The following is a 13,475-nucleotide window of genomic DNA, read 5'->3' on the forward strand; positions in this document are numbered from 1 at the left end:
GTTCCCCTAATCAAAAACAGAGCTAACCTGGGGCACCCGGGTGGCTCAGTCATTAAGCATCTGCCTTCAGCTCAGGTCATGATCCCAGGGTCCCGGGATGGAGCCCCGCATCAAGCTGTCTGCTGGGCAGGACACCTGCTTCTCCCTCTCCCACACCCCTGCTTGTATTCCCTCTCTTGCTGTGTCTCTCTCTGTTGAAAAAACAGATTAAATCTTTAAAAAAAAAGTTTTAAATGAAATAAGAATAGAGCTACCCTACAGTCCAGTAAGTGCAGTATTTGGTATTTACCTCCCCAAAATGAAAACATTGATTCAAAGGGATACGTGCACCCCAGTGTTTGTTGCCCCATCGTTTAAAGTCGCCAGACTGTGGGAGCAGCCCACGCGTCCATCCGCTCAGGAATGGCTACAAAAGTCCTGCATTTACAATGACATGGAGGGAGCTAGAGAGAATAATGCTAAGTGGATTAAGTCAGTCAGAGAAAGACAAAAACCAGGTGATCTCACTCGTGTGGAATTTAAGGAAAAAAACAAATGAGCAAAGGAAAAAAGAGCGAAGGAAGACACTCAGCTGGAGAGAGCAAAGTGATGGTTACCAGAGGGGCGGTGGGTGCAGAGGTGAGGCAGGCAGGGACTAGGGGCTGAAGAACACACATCGTGAAGAAAAATAATAGTAAAATGAAACGAAAACAATGTATCCGACGTACTTTATTTCTTTGGAATGCTATTATGCTATTTTTGATTATGTTACTATTTGTTTCCTTTTGGGATTGCTCATTGCTAAGATACAGAAAGGCAACTGATTTTTATCTGCTGCTCTTGTGCCCTGCAACATTGCTGAACCCCTTTATTAGCTCTAGGTAGCTTTTTCATTGATAAATAGAGATCATTTTACTTCTTTATTCCTAATTTGCATTCCTTTAATTTCTTTTTCTTGCCTAACTGCTCTGGCTACAACTTCCAGGGCAGTGTCATATAGCAGTGGGGAAGGGGATATCCTTGCCTTGATTTTGATCTTAAGGGAAAACTTTTTAGTCTTTCATCATTGCGTCTGAGTTTAGCTATGGGTTTTTATAAGTGCCTTTGATCATGTTGAGAAAGGTCCTCTCGAATCTCCGTTTTCTGGATGTTTTGGTCATGAAAGTGTATTGTCCAGTGTTTTTTCTGTATCATTTGAGATAATCATGGGCCTTTTCCTTTGTTTTATTAATGTGGTGTTGTATAATGATTAATTGTTGAACCACCCTTGCATTCCTGCGATGAATTCCGCTTGGTCATGGTGAATTATCCTTTGAATACTGCCATGAGATTTGGTTTCCGAGGATTTTTTTGAGGTTTTAGAATGAGTTTTATAACTCTGCTTTCAAACGTCGTTATACTGTGTAAAAATACATGTTAAGAACATAAGTTTTGAAATGAAAGGAAACAGTTTGTATCAAAGGCAAAAATACAAATTCGTAGGAAATCAGAAATTTAAAGCTAATTTTTACGACTTCAGAATGTAACAGGCTAGAGAACGGTCAGTGGAAGGTCTGTGTGAGGTTAACCCACGTACGGTGTTGCCGTGGTGCCGACGCTAGAGCCCGCCTGTCAGTGTCCATCACACTGTGCTTGCTGGCTGTATACTTAAGCACTCAAGAGGTGCTGTCTTCCCCTCCTGTAAAGTCGTTCCCCCTCAGCATTACGGTTTTCTTGTCTTACAGCCTGTGCCGGGCTGGGAGCCTGGACACCAATCTTTTTACCTGTCACAGTGCCTAGAACACAGTAGGTTTTTGGATGAGTGCTTTTTGGTGCTTGGTGTGGAAGACCAGTGGGTGCCTCTGTGCACAGCTTCTAACGAGAAGGAGCACACCTCCCCTAGGGAGGAGACAGCAGAAACAAGGGATCGATTCATCAGCACCGCTGGCTGGCCCTATCATATTGTCCTGTTGGAACACTTTGAGGGAGAAAAGAGAGGTAATGCCAGGACCACAGGTGAAAACTCCATTGTCTGGGAAGCCCTGGTCAGGATCACCAGCCAAACGTGGCCATCACTGCCTCCTGGAAACCGTAGTTTAGACGACAGGGTTAGGTCTCCACTGGGAATGGAGGAGACAGGGTGCTCTGATTCCCACTGGGGGGACTTTCGAGCCAGACTGGGTGGGCATGCTACACAGTGCCCTGTGAAGCCCAGCAGGGCCACGGAGCGCCAACCCACTTTCTAGGGCTTTGCCTGGTCCAGGCACCTGTGCACTGAGCTGGGCCTTAACCACGGGGCGTCACAGCGCTTGTCAGTGGGTTCCCAGTGCTCCTCCTTCCCTCGTTCTGCATTTCTGCTTTGTGCTCCAAGGGCTCCCTTCGTCTGGATTCCCAGGAGTCAGTGAGCCGCCCGCTGGGCCCATCTGAGTGTGGTGTGGGCTCCGGCCTCCTCCTCAGACCCAAGATCCACTAGTGTCTTGTCTAGTGCACCTTTCTCGGCCACTCTCTTGGGCCCACCACAGGGACCTGCTCACATCATGCAGAGCTGTACACGCTGGCCTGCCTGTGCCTCGGGCCACTGTGCTTTGTGGGACCAGCTCAGCCGGGACTTTCTGAGGCCGGAGACTGTGAAAAGCACAATGAGGCACTCCAAGCATATTTGTCACAGCTTTCTCGTTAGAATAACTCTTTTGTTGTTCTTATCATGTACACAGAGTTTGCATTTTCCCCTAAAATACCTTAAATTGTGCTTAACCAAACTGCCTTCCTGCACTCCAGCACAGCCCCATCAGTGTCCCTCCAGAGCCTTTCCTGCCAGAGCTCCTGCAAACCTGAAGGCCCTGCCCTCAGCCTCCCATGCACCCCCACCATCACCTAACGGAGGCTGGCGCGAAATGTGCCTTCCCAGACTTGCACAGCTCAAGTTAGGGGGTTCCCTGGTGGTGTATCAGGCTATTAAATGCAGAAAAGTGTAACAAGAACTAGAAATGATTGCTTTTACATGTTCTAAGCACTTAACCACGGGGAGACATTCATAACCTCTCCCCAGCCCCCCAACACAGAGACGCTGGGGGCCACCCTCCGTCACAGGCCTTGACTGCGGGCCCCGAAGCACACATGGAATAATGCTATTCCTGAGCAAAACCGTGGGCAGTTAGCTGGAACCTGAGTGTTGAATCAGAAAATGCTGGTGTCAGCGGACCCTTCACCCAGAAACATAGCTGTGCCAGAGCCGGGGTCTGTGCGTCTCGGGGACAGCGCGCAGGGAAGGGGCTGTCTCGGCCCACCCTCACACCCCTCGGCTGCTTTGCAGGGCTTCCTTCCTCGAGGGAGGGGTCAGCAGACAGTAGGCCTAGAGGCTTTGAAGGACCATCCGGTTTCAGTCGATACTTTCGTGGCACGAAAGCTGCCACAGGCAACTCAGAGAACGGGGGTGGTTGTGGTCCAGTGAAACTTTATTTATGGCACTGAAACGTGAATTTCATTTAATTCCGCATGTCTGACCCAGAGCTCCTCTTCTGTGTTTTTCTCCAACCACTGGGGTCATGGTTTGTGGTCGCCTGGTACCGCGTGGAGACGAGGAGGGACAGAGGAGCTGGGGCGACACCAGCATGCCTGCACACCGCCAGGTGAAACCCAGGGGGTTCCCTCTTGGTGCTTTGAGGCTGAAGAGGCAGCTTGTACCAGGAACACCCAGTGGAAGATCCTGGGTGTGTCTGGTGGAGGGAGAGCCACCAGAAGATAAAACCCCATCAGCTCTAGGCCGGTTCTGAGCTCAGACCCCCACAGATTGGCCAGAACGGCTGGTGACGCGAGCGCACAGGCTGGGGGGTTGTGCCTGTCGCAGGGGTCACGCAGGCACACGCAGCGTAGACCGTGCGGTGCCGTCTCCGTCACCACCACTGTGACCGCAGTCACCACCGCGGTGGCTGTTGTGGCCTCAGGGGCACAGGGCGGGCAGCGATGTCCGGGCCCTGCTGAAAAACGGCCCGGCCGGCGTTCAGCCCCAGCCACCGGGGGCCACGACGGCCCTGGTCCTGAGGCAAACTCGGTCTCCTCCCGTCGAGAGGAAGGCGCCTTGATGTTCGTGTTGTCTCTGCTGCTCAGGGAGGATTGGGTTTAGACACACTGGAGAAGTTATGTTTTCGCACAGGGTTGGTTTTCTTGTGATTGTTTCTCGCGAGGCCCAGACAGAACACCGGGAACACAGCGGGAGGATGAGGTCCTGCCCGAAGGGAAGACGGTCCCGCGGACCAAGGGACTGGAGCTCCTGAGGTGGGCGCGTTCCCGCCCGAGGGCTGAAGGGCCCCGCAGGCCCTGCGGACACGCGCTGGCCGTGGGCCCGGGTCCCCTCCTGGGGTCCCTCCGCGCCGTCCTCACAGCCCCTGAGAGCCCCTCCCGCGTGAGGCCTGAGGAGACGGTGGCCCGAGGAGCGGGAGGCCTGGGCCCACCTGGCGAGCGCAGCCGCCCCTGCTGGGCGCTCAGTGGGCAGTGGCAGGAGGGAGGCTCTAGGCTCTCCCCTCAGAGCAGCCTTTCACGGCGCACCTGCCAGTTCCCAGCCAGCAGGTTCTGGCACCCGCCGCGTTAGCCTGGGCAGCTGGGGCGGGCAGGAAGAGCCCAGAATCCGTTTTGAGAGGACGTGCGTGGAGCGTGCGCTGCCCGGGAAGGTCTGGCTTCCGAGGGGCGTCCGCGGGGGAGGAAAGGAGGGAAAGCGGCTCAGTCCCCTCCTAAGTCGGGGAAGCTGTGCCGGCAGCGACCCCAGCGGGGCTCTGAGCACCGAGCTCCAGCGGAGCCGTCCCCGCGCGCCGCCTGCGGAGACGGGGCTGGGCCCGGTGCTCCGCGCCCTTCAGGGATTTCCACTGCCACGAGCGCTCGCACCCGCAGGCCCCTGGGGCGCGAACCGCAGCTTCAGAACAGAAGTCGGGAAACTGTGCACTTCACGGTTCTTGGTTCTTCGGTACCTTGTGTGTCACTTCAAAGAAAACCTTTTCAGGGTTGTGTTTGCAGCAGCCCGAGAGACGGCTGACGTTGAGATGCACCACACGCATGCCCCACTCCACAGCCGCAGAGATGGAGCCCCAGGTTTCCACTCCATCCGCACCGGTGGGGCCGGGTCTCCCCGGGAGGCCTCGGAGAACGGGCTCCTGCTCAGGGGGCACAGCTGTCTGCAGGCAGCTCCGACCCTCCAAGCACCTTACAGGCTGTCTGTCAGGGGCGCCTGGAGAGAGGCCGTAGCCCATGCCCCAGAGTGTGTGCTGTGGCTGCCGTGGGCAGGCTTGGGGGGCAGGGACCCTGAGTCGGGGCAACCCTGGGTCCGTGTGTCAGTCAGATTGTGCAGGTCATGCCGCATAAACAGCAGCCCGCCACGTCTCAGTGGTCGGCACAGTGATGACCCGCTTGTGCCACGTGCCCGTCACGGTCATCCTGTCCGTTTTACTGGGGGTCCAGGCTTGTGGAACATCTTCTGGGGGGGGGGGCGCTCCCCAACTTGGGCCAGAGGGAAAGGTCGTGGGTTGGAGCACATGCTGGCTCACAGAGCCTCCGTCAGAACCCATTTCTGCCACTGCCACCGGATTTCTTTGTCACATGGCCTGAGGCCAACGGACGGGGATGTGCCTTTCCGCTCAGGGAGGCCAGGACTCCGTGAATAGCAGCCCTATGCAAGGGTTACTCTGTTTTACGTCAACTCAGTACCCGACCGGGAAGCAGGCTGGTGTTTCCTCTGCCCAGCATCGTGGAGAACAGGTGTTCCTCACGGGGATCTTTTCCCCATAAACGAAGCATGATTTTAGAGCCCAGATGTGTGTTTTCCTGCCTCTCTCTTCTGAAGATCCTGTACACGTTTCATGGTGTGACTCGAGTCCATGAGTGCACTCGGGCGGACCACATGGTGCACAGGCCAGAGGCAGACCCCAGTGCTGGAGACACACTGCAGAGGGCAGCGACGTGCCAAGTGAGCAGTTCTAAGCTGAAAGAAGGCTCATGGGGACAGGAAGGCCAAGGAGTGTGAGCTGAGCTGCAATGGCCTGGGGCTCGGAGCCTGGGGAGTGCTGGTCCAGGAGAGCAGCCCCAGCCCTCAGGGGGTGGAAATAGCCACCTGGGCCCAGGAACGGCCCACAAGGGCTGGCCAGGGTCCCCCGCGGGGCCAGGCAGAGGTTCGCTGGAGGTGCTGACCATATGGAGGTATGTGCAGACCGGGTGAGTCGGGCTGGACGCAGGCCGGCGGGCACAGCAGCTCAGCAGAGGCTTAGGCTTTCTGGATGGGATTTCTTTGATTGAACGGTGGTTCCTGGGTCTGTGCACACAGGAAACGGGAGATAGCCATCGGCACCTGCAGGAAGGAGGCCCCGATTAACAGGGACTGAGCGGCTGTAACCAGGCCGCTGCTGAGAGCAAACCTCCTGGGAAGTGTGGGTTTCACACCCAGCCCCCACAAGGCTGAGAAAGCAGCTATTGATGGAAAGTGGGGCAGGGACAGGCCCGACATGGGTACCCTTCCTGTCCCGGGGCCTCAGTTTGGAGGGACTGTGGGAACAGCTCCAGTGTCCACACTGGGTGCCCACTGCCCATTGTGCATCCTGACTTTCATTGATAAAATATGGCAAAGGCCACAGTGGTGAGTATGAAGGCCACCCTGACATTCTGGGTGGGGGGGCACCCCTGCCTCCCCTCCTCTGTGGGGTCCCACCCCGGCTGCCGCGTCTGGGGCATCGCTGGGGGCTGGTCGCAGGGCTGCAGGATGAGAGGAGTTCCCAGACGAGAGGAGGGGTCCTGAGGACCACAGCCCCCGCCAGCCCCCCCGAGCTCTGCCTCCCGGGTGATGTCCGAGCCTTTGGCCTCCTTGCAACGGCACCGGTGACCCGTCAGTCTTCAGAATGACATGGCGTGCCGGGGTCGCAGAGAAGCCCCCGGCCTGGCCAGGGGTGGGCAGAGAGGAGGGTGCTGTCTCCCCACAGCTGCTCAGTCTTCGACCCCAACCGAGGCCTCATCCCAGGACTCTGCAGTCTCGTCCTCCGACACATGACCCCCCCATCCCCGGGGTGCAGGGGCCCAGATGGAGAGGGGTCACCCACAGGGTTGTGCCGTGGGCCCTTGGGCCATTGGGAGTAATTGCAGGGAGGCGGTCTCTGGCGTGGCCGTGCTGAAGCCTTCGATGTTCCTGCAGGTTCCGCCCCTGCTGCCACAGGGGGGGTCAGCCACCAGCTCGCGGCTGTGCGAGGATGAGGCAAGGGTCTCGGAGTCCCGTCTGTGCACGGCCTGCTCGGGGATCTCGCCGTCTCGCAGGGTCTCATCTTGGGGTGCCCCCCCAGGAAGCAGGGTGGTACCTGCAGTAAGCCCATGCACACCTTCCGGGCGGGTAGAAGGACCCTGATATCCAGCCCCCCACCCCCGCCAGCAGTCGCCCCAACCGTTCTGTGGCTCTGCCTCCCACCATCTTTTGGGATGTTGTACTTGAGGGAAGATGTGAGTGAGCGTGGATGGTGGGTCTTCGCCTAGGCCTCCTGTGGCCCAGCCCCTCCAGGCTGCTGGGCCCAGGGCAGGGCCCCTGCTGTTCCCTTGTCGGCATTAGCCACTCTTCTCCTTCCTTGAAACCAGAAGTCCCCCTTGCTCTGACGTGTCACATGTCACCTGTCTCCTGGGAGGAGGGAGCAGGCCGTTTTCAGCTGATGCGTGTTTTAGAAACAAGCATTCCGTTGTCTTTGTCCCTGAGGCCGGCCCCCCACAGGACGGGCACAGAAGGGCCTGTGGACCCCTAGCCTCTGTCTTCTCACCTCCGGCGTGTGTGAGGCCCGGCGGGCTGCACGTAGGGCCCGCGCCGAGGCCGGGTCAGCTCCCGTGGGTGCCAGGAGGGACATGATTACTCGCGGACGGTGCAGGCGTTGTGAGAGACAAGGGTCTGGACTTCAGGATTCACTCACCTTTCAGTAGCGGTTTCCCTGGAGTTAATTGGGAAAGTAAATCCTTCACAGAAGAGAAGAGCCCTAAAACATTTCTCCGGACGGAAGAATTTCCCGCCGTTAAATGCAGACGCGGTCTTGCGGTGGCCGAGGGGCGACGCGCCGACTCAGCTCAGCCGCGCGGGCACCAGCGCTCCGCACGGGACTGCGTCCCCCATCGGCCCGAGGTCCATCTGCAGGGACCCACGTTCCAAGCCACCGGACAAGTCAGGGCCCCGCGGACAGGCGAGGGTTCCGGTTCGATGTCAGGCCGAGCCGCGCGTGAGCGCCCGTGGTTGAGACGAGAGCCCTGAATCGGGTGAGGAGGAGAACTCGGGCCTTGACCGTGGACGCGGTGATGGCGTCGCCTTTGCTCGCGTCCCTCCCGGCTCCGCGCGTCCTGATGTCGCACCTTCCGGAGAGCAGCGGCCGGGGCTGCCCACACGGACATTCTCGCTCGCGCTGTGGCCACTCCCTTCTCCCCCTGGGCAACCCGAGGCCCAGGAACTGTTTTGAGTGATTTAAAGTACTTCTCCGGGCTCACCGCCAACCGGCCCCGCACACACCTTCGGACGCCTTCACGCACCGGCATTCAACATCCTTTCTCGCTCACGCCCCTACCGTTCTTCACACGACCCTTCCCTCACACACACTTTGTGTCACACACACTTTCCCTGGCTCATGCTCTCCCTGACACACACTTTCTCACATACGCACACCTCGCCTCGCACACACACTTGCTCTCTCTCACACTTCCCTCTCCCACACGCTTTCGCTCACATGCATGCCTGCCCTCGCACGGACACCCTGCTCCGCGCACACCTTTTCCTCCCCACGCACAAGCGGTGACACGTACACATTCATCCCAGGAAACGTCAGGGAAGAAAATGTTACACGGAGCAAACGTTCAAGATGATCGAACTTTACCCTTTAAGATACCAAGATAATGTTCTCTTTTTAAGCATTTCTTCGGCAAATCTTTCTGAAATACACTATATTCTTATCTCTTTTCTTAAGCTGAACTGAATATATTCAGGTAACTTGATTTTGTCCTAATTCTGCCTCACGATCCCAGAATCAGACACATCCGCCTCCCCCTCTTGTAATTTGTGTCTCTTCAAAAGACCGAAGTGCTCAAACTGTGCGAGTGGCAGCGTTCGGCCTGCACCATGTATCTGCCGCAGCGCCGAGCCTGGGGTGGCCCTTCAAGCCGCGCCCGGCCCTGGGCACCGTCTGCGAGTCCGCCGGACCCTCTTCCCCAGAGCGAGCGCGGCAGCACGTGTGGAGGGGTTGGGGAGCTGGCGCGGCGGCCGCCCCGAGCGACGGTTCTGCTCTGCGGTGCCCGGTCGCGAAGTGCCCGGAGAAGCAGGGGACGGGCCAGAGGGGCTGTGCTGACGGTGCCTAAGGGAACATCACTGTGGAAGAGGCCAGAGAACACGTCTCTCCGGCTTGCCCAAGGCTTCCTCACTTCCCTGACCTGGGAGGCGGCCCCGGGCCCGCAGACAGCGCCGCTTAGATGACTCGCGCCCAGCCCAGGATCTGGGGAAGGAGCCCAGGGAGTAGGAGCTGAATGGGGGAGGTGGAGGCCAGGAGACCTGCCGGGAGACCGCTGGCCCAGCTGGACGGGAGAATCAGGGCCCTCGCGTGGGTCTGGAGGAGGAGCCCGTCCAAACTGGGTGTCTGCGCCGCAGGAGGGCATCTCTCCCTGGGGGGACCCACAGTTTGCTTTTCACTTCCTCCGAAACGGGTCATTAAAGACATGCCCTGGGGCGCCTGGGTGGCTCAGTGGGTTAAGCCACTGCCTTCGGCTCAGGTCATGATCTCAGGGTCCTGGGATCGAGTCCCGCATCGGGCTCTCTGCTCAGCAGGGAGCCTGCTGCCCCTCTCCTCTGCCTGCCTCTCTGCCTGCTTGTGATCTCTCTCTGTCAGATAAATAAATAAAATCTTTAAAAAAAAAAAAAAAAGACATGCCCTTTCAGGTCTGCCGGTCCCCTGTGTCAGGACTGTTTGCTCCAGACCCTCCCCTGGCTCAAGGCCTTGGCTCTTCTCCAGGGCTGGACGTCTGCTGGTGGCTCGGGTGGCGTTTGAGTGTTAGACATCAGAGCACCGTGGCATTTTCTAGACAAAATCGGTATTTAGATCATTCCTGATGAGTGAGCGGCTCTGTCTGGTGGGGAGACCCAGGCGTATGGAGGGAGGGGACAGACAGATGTGCGGAAGCCCTCGTGGGCGCGGGAGCTCCCGAGCGGGATCTGACCAACGCCTCCTGGCACTGAAAGCGCGGCCGGAGTGCCCACGGGGAGGCTCAACGCTGAGCACCCTCCCGGCCGCCGTGTGGCCCGGCCTCGCCCGCAGGACAGGACCGACGGCCGGAGGCCTCACCCACTCAGGCCCAGGGGAGTCGCTGTCTTGTTTTCAGGCTCTTTAGAAAATCACCTGTGCCCTGAGCTGTCCGGAGGAGTCTCAGATGTAACCGTTGTCCCTTTAAAAATCGATTTCACAATTTTAACCTTTTTGACTTTTAACTGTCATTGTAGCCTTGTGGGTTTTTTTCCTAAACAAATGAACCCTGTGGTATTTCCTCAGGAAATGTTACATCTAAAAACAGCATTAAACATCTTTTATACTAAAAGCATTCTGTCTTTACATAAGATTTTGTTGCATGAAAACATGAAGAGCAAATCAGGTACCAAGGAAACTGCTTTCAGAATGACCAAATGGGTACAATTCTGTGGTTTTGATAAGCAATGCCCTAATGGTTTTAAAAAAAATTATCAATACAGTCAAAATGTCTTTGCTGTGGATGACGTTTTCTTATTAAGTCACATGTGGACCAGCTCTGTCCTTGACACGGGGCCTCCCCCATTCCCTGCAGACCCAGGAGTGCCCCCTGAGAAATCCCGCATGCTCCACGGATAACCCTAAAATACAGCACTTCAGGTGCACATTTCAGAATCTGATGGGGTGGACCTTGATTGTGCCTCCTGTGACAGCAGCAGTGCCCCCACCGACAGTGTTATGTAGGGTCCCCTCGCGGGCCGGGGGCAGATCCACAGTACGCTGCTGCTGTGCGACGACCGAAGGACCAGGAGCTTGCTCCAAGAGGAACCCCTACTATGCTGTGGGTTTGCTGGTACCTTCCTGTCCCACAGAGACTGCTAAAATATCCAGAGAGAAGACAGAGCCCGAAAAGTGGAGGCTTCCGTGGCCAGCCTGGGGGGAGTGTCCTCCGCACCCGTCTTCATCACTGTCTTAAAGTACCTGGTCCTCTCTTGCATTTCAGGGTCTGGAATCCCTTGACACCTATATCCAGAACACACTGTCTGCCCTCTACCCACCTTTTGAGGCCACGGCAGCCACGGTTCTCTGGCAGCTCTTCAGCGTGGCGGAGAGACTCCACGGTGGGGATGGGCTGCGCTGCCTCACTGACTTCCTCATCCCAGCCAAGAGGGCTCTTCAGCACCTGCAGCAGGAAGCCTGTGTGAGTACCTGCAGGGGCCCTGCAGGGGCCAGAGCCTGCGTGGGACCCTCCTCTCAGGGGACAGAGCCTGTGTGATGGTTTTCCCTGCAGAAGGAGACCTGTGAGACCGTCCCCCGCAGGTGACACCTTCCTGCCCTTGACTGTAGGGAAGAGACAGGCAACGTGTTGCTTGGTACCAGAAAATATTTAAGCTGAGCACAGGGAAGGACACCAGTGACGGAGGCAGAGAACAGGAAATTAAACCAGTAATCAAAGCAGAGATCGTTCAAGTGAGGATTTGTTGTTTTCTTTCTGAAAGGAAGTTGTGAAGTTAACCTCAGCCACTTTTCTTAGAGTTTAATTCCACAAATGGAGAGATCTGCCCAGTCCACTCCAGTTTTGAGGTCCATAAGGGTACTGGCTCAACTCTTTTCCTCTGGAGTCTGGCTCGTTTTTTCTTAGTCCCAAATGATAAGGAAGTAAGGCTCCGTGTTCCACAAACGGGACTTCGGGCCCCCGGCGGTACAGCCCGTTCCGTCCACAGGTGTCCGTTCTGGTTCCTCCAGTGAACTTTCACCAGAGTCTTTACACCCAGCCTAACACACTTCTTAGGTGCTTAGTTTGTTTCTGGGTTTTTTTCTCCTGAGTGGTTTCCCATTGTACAGACTGTACCACAATTTGTTTACCAATTCATGGATTGATAGACATTTAGGTGGCTTCTAGTTTTAGAATATTATGTATAAAATCACCATAACCCTTTGCGTACAGGAATCTGCGTGAGCTTGTCTTCTGGGGTAAATAGCAGAAAGTGTGATTGCTGGGCCACTTCGAAACTCTTTTCCAACTGGCCACACCATCGTGCACTCCCATCAGGGGCTGTGGAGAGCTTCCGGTGCGTGGCACCCTCACCCAAACCTGCTGTTGTCAGCCTCTTCAGTTCCACCCGCCCCGTCACATGTGCAGGGGTGTCACGTGCAACGTCGTGGTATGGTCTACAACTCGGTGACAGCTGCAGACGTGACGTCTCTCTTCCTGGACTTCTTTCGTATACCCTCCTTGTGACGTGTCGATTCTAATCTTTTATCCATCTTAAACACTGGATTGTCATTTATTCTTTTTCCTCATTAAAATAACTTGATGTATTTTTTTAATATCCAATCAGATAATTCCAAATAGATAAGGTCACAAAAGCAGATTTTTGTCTGGAAGAGCCAGGACTGGGGTGAGGCATGAAACCTAAGGAGGGCGCTCACTGACAGGCGTCTGCAACATCTTCTCAGTGAGTTCTCAGAGTTCTTTACATATTTTGGATACAAGTTCTTTATCATATATATAGTTTGCAAATATTTTCTCCCAATCTGTGGCTTACCTTTTAATTTCCTTAGTATTGTTTTTGGAAGAGTCAAAGTGTTTAATGGTGATGAAGTTCTCTATTTTTTTTTTTTTTTGCTTTCTGTGTCCTGTCTAATAACTTTCTTTTAGGCCTAAGATCCATTTTGAGTTACTTTTTATATATGGTGTGAGGTAAGCATCAAGTTTGTTTTTGCCTATGTCTATCCTCCTGCTTCAACACCATTTGTTGAAAGGGCCATCTTTTCTCCGTTGGCACCCAGGCAACTTTGTTGAACATGAACTGTCAGTACAAGTGTGCATCTGTTCCGAGACTCTGTTCTGTTCCACTGACCTTTCCTCTTTCCTCCAGTACATGGTTTTGATTACTGACCCTTTATAGTGAGTCCTGAAATCAGCCGCTGTAAGGTCTCCAAGGCCAAAAACTTTGTTCTTCCTTTTTAAAATTGTTTAGTTATTCTAGTTTCTTTGCATATCTATATAAAATTGAGAATCAGTTGATTTATGCAAAACTTCTTAGGAGTTTTGACTAAGATTGCTTTAAAGCCATAGATTTGTTTGGAGGAAAAAGGTCTTGGGATATCTTTTTTGTTGGTTGTTTTCAAGGCAGTCTTAAAACTACTGATAGTGCGGTGAGCTGCTGGGAAGCGAGATCTTGAGCTGTGCACTGGGGTGTGCGGGTCAGTGGCTGCTGCAGTGCGCTGGGCTCCCCACACGAGCAGGGGTCCGGTACCCGCGGCACCCTTCAGACAAGCATTGCTTCATGGCAC

At 55.4% G+C, this 13,475-nt stretch overlaps 1 protein-coding gene across 6 annotated transcripts in view; it reads left to right on the plus strand.

Moving 5' to 3' along the window:
* PLEKHG4B (pleckstrin homology and RhoGEF domain containing G4B) overlaps positions 1-13,475 on the plus strand; it is a 78,457-nt gene that overhangs the window by 7,619 nt on the left and 57,363 nt on the right. For all 6 annotated transcript variants that reach the window (XR_009353662.1, XM_059173528.1, XM_059173530.1 and 3 more), the window contains one exon: positions 11,179-11,376. Coding sequence is in view for 5 of the 6 variants with exons in the window: in XM_059173528.1 (XP_059029511.1) it covers positions 11,179-11,376 (198 nt within the window). In the remaining variant the exon portion in view is untranslated. The remainder of the gene's footprint in view (positions 1-11,178; positions 11,377-13,475) is intronic.

The sequence above is a fragment of the Mustela lutreola genome, chromosome 5 (assembly GCF_030435805.1).
Source record: "Mustela lutreola isolate mMusLut2 chromosome 5, mMusLut2.pri, whole genome shotgun sequence".
NCBI lineage: Eukaryota > Metazoa > Chordata > Mammalia > Carnivora > Mustelidae > Mustela > Mustela lutreola.